At 50.5% G+C, this 1,534-nt stretch overlaps 1 protein-coding gene across 1 annotated transcript; it reads left to right on the plus strand.

The window, feature by feature from the left end:
• Positions 1 to 266: 266 nt before the first annotated feature.
• RPP25 (ribonuclease P/MRP subunit p25) lies at positions 267 to 861 on the plus strand. Its single transcript, XM_075576210.1, has one exon. The coding sequence runs from the start codon at positions 267 to 269 to the stop codon at positions 795 to 797; it is 531 nt and encodes a 176-aa protein (XP_075432325.1). The 3' UTR covers positions 798 to 861.
• Positions 862 to 1,534: the final 673 nt, after the last annotated feature.

A 1,534-nucleotide genomic window follows, 5' to 3' on the forward strand; every position in this document is an offset into this window, starting at 1 on the left:
TCCTGTTGGATGTCCATTTAAATCCCCTTTAAACACCAAGACGTGATACCAGCAAATATCTATGGAGCAGGGTGGTCCCCGGAGCTGAAAATAGCGCCGTTCAGCTTTGGAAGAACCCCGTTTCCAAACCGGTAAAACAAATAGAGGTTAGTTTGGGTGGATTGCTCCTGTACTGTCTGTTATTCTTCTGACAGCAGTCGTCCAACTGAGAATCCAAAAGGAGGCTCCCCATCATTTCGTTGGCTTCTCATCCCGCCCAGTCCAGGATGGAGAAGTACCACCGGGTCAGGACGTGGGATGAAGATGAAGGAAAATCTCTGCCTTTCAAGGACCTTTCCCCGCACGTGGTGCAGATGAGAGTCAAAGAGGGCAGCAAGATCCGCAATCTCATTGGCTACGCTTTGGCCCACATGGGGTCCGAGGACACGGGGCAGATTGTTTTCAGCGCCTACGGTCGGGCAGTGACTAAAGCCATCACCAGCGTGGAAATATTGAAAAGGCAGGTGGAGGGGCTTCATCAAGTCTCCAAGGTACAGTGTAAGACCCTGCAGGAGGTGTGGGAACAGAAAGGGCCGGAGGTCCCGAGTCCAACGCCATGCCTGACCGTGCAGAAAAACCTCCCTTCCATCTGTATCCTGCTGTGCAAGATGCCCCTTGACCCACGAGAGAAAGGCTACCAGCCCCTTCTGCCCAGTCCAGCCACGGATGTTGGAAAGAGACCTTGTGCGTCTCCCGATAAATGCTGTGTTTCCAAGAGGAGAAAGATACAGGAGAGCATGGATGAGGGTGAGGGGTGACGTCCACTCCCCTAGAACATTATCTCCACAGCAACACCCCAAGGAGAGCCATGTTACTCTCTCATAGGCCCATGTTCACTAAGCAGTCTTCTGTCTAAGACGTCTTGACTTGAATATACTGTTAGCTGTCTTCCAGTGCCAGAAGAGCACTTATGTCGGAATACACTTAGGTAGAGCACCAGCAAGGATATAGCTAAGGTTATATTGGAGACGGTTATCTGCTCAAGTTGTGGCTCCAATATTACGGGTCGGTCATCATATAGGTTCGCCCACCGCCCAGCGCCCTGTTACACCTCCATCCACTGTCCGTTTGTGTCCCCCAAAGTCCTGAAAATAATAAAGGTGAGGGTTAAAGTGAAGGATGGGATCCCTTTGGCTGCTTTTTTACCAGGTGTGGGGAGGACTTCTTCAATAAATAAGACTGGTATTATTAGGCAAAGTTAGCAGGTGATTGCAAATCTTAAATAGTACCGTATTTGCCGGATTATATGGTGACCCTGAATATAGGGCGACACCCTAGTTTCAGTAGTTGCTGGAAAGAAAATACACACACACCGTCTCTCTCTCCGTCTGTGTCTCTCTCCGTCTCTGTGTGTCTCTCCGTCTCTGTGTGTCTCTCCGTCTCTGTGTGTCTCTCCGTCTCTGTGTGTCTCTCCGTCTCTGTGTGTCTCTCCGTCTCTGTGTGTCTCTCCGTCTCTGTGTGTCTCTCCGTCTCTGTGTGTCTCTCCGTCTGTGTG

Source organism: Ascaphus truei, chromosome 18 (genome assembly GCF_040206685.1).
Source record: "Ascaphus truei isolate aAscTru1 chromosome 18, aAscTru1.hap1, whole genome shotgun sequence".
Lineage (NCBI taxonomy): Eukaryota > Metazoa > Chordata > Amphibia > Anura > Ascaphidae > Ascaphus > Ascaphus truei.

Bases quoted from the DNA above. Each gene is read 5' to 3' on its own strand.
- RPP25 (XM_075576210.1), top strand. From the start codon at position 267: ATGGAGAAGTACCACCGGGTCAGGACGTGGGATGAAGATGAAGGAAAA.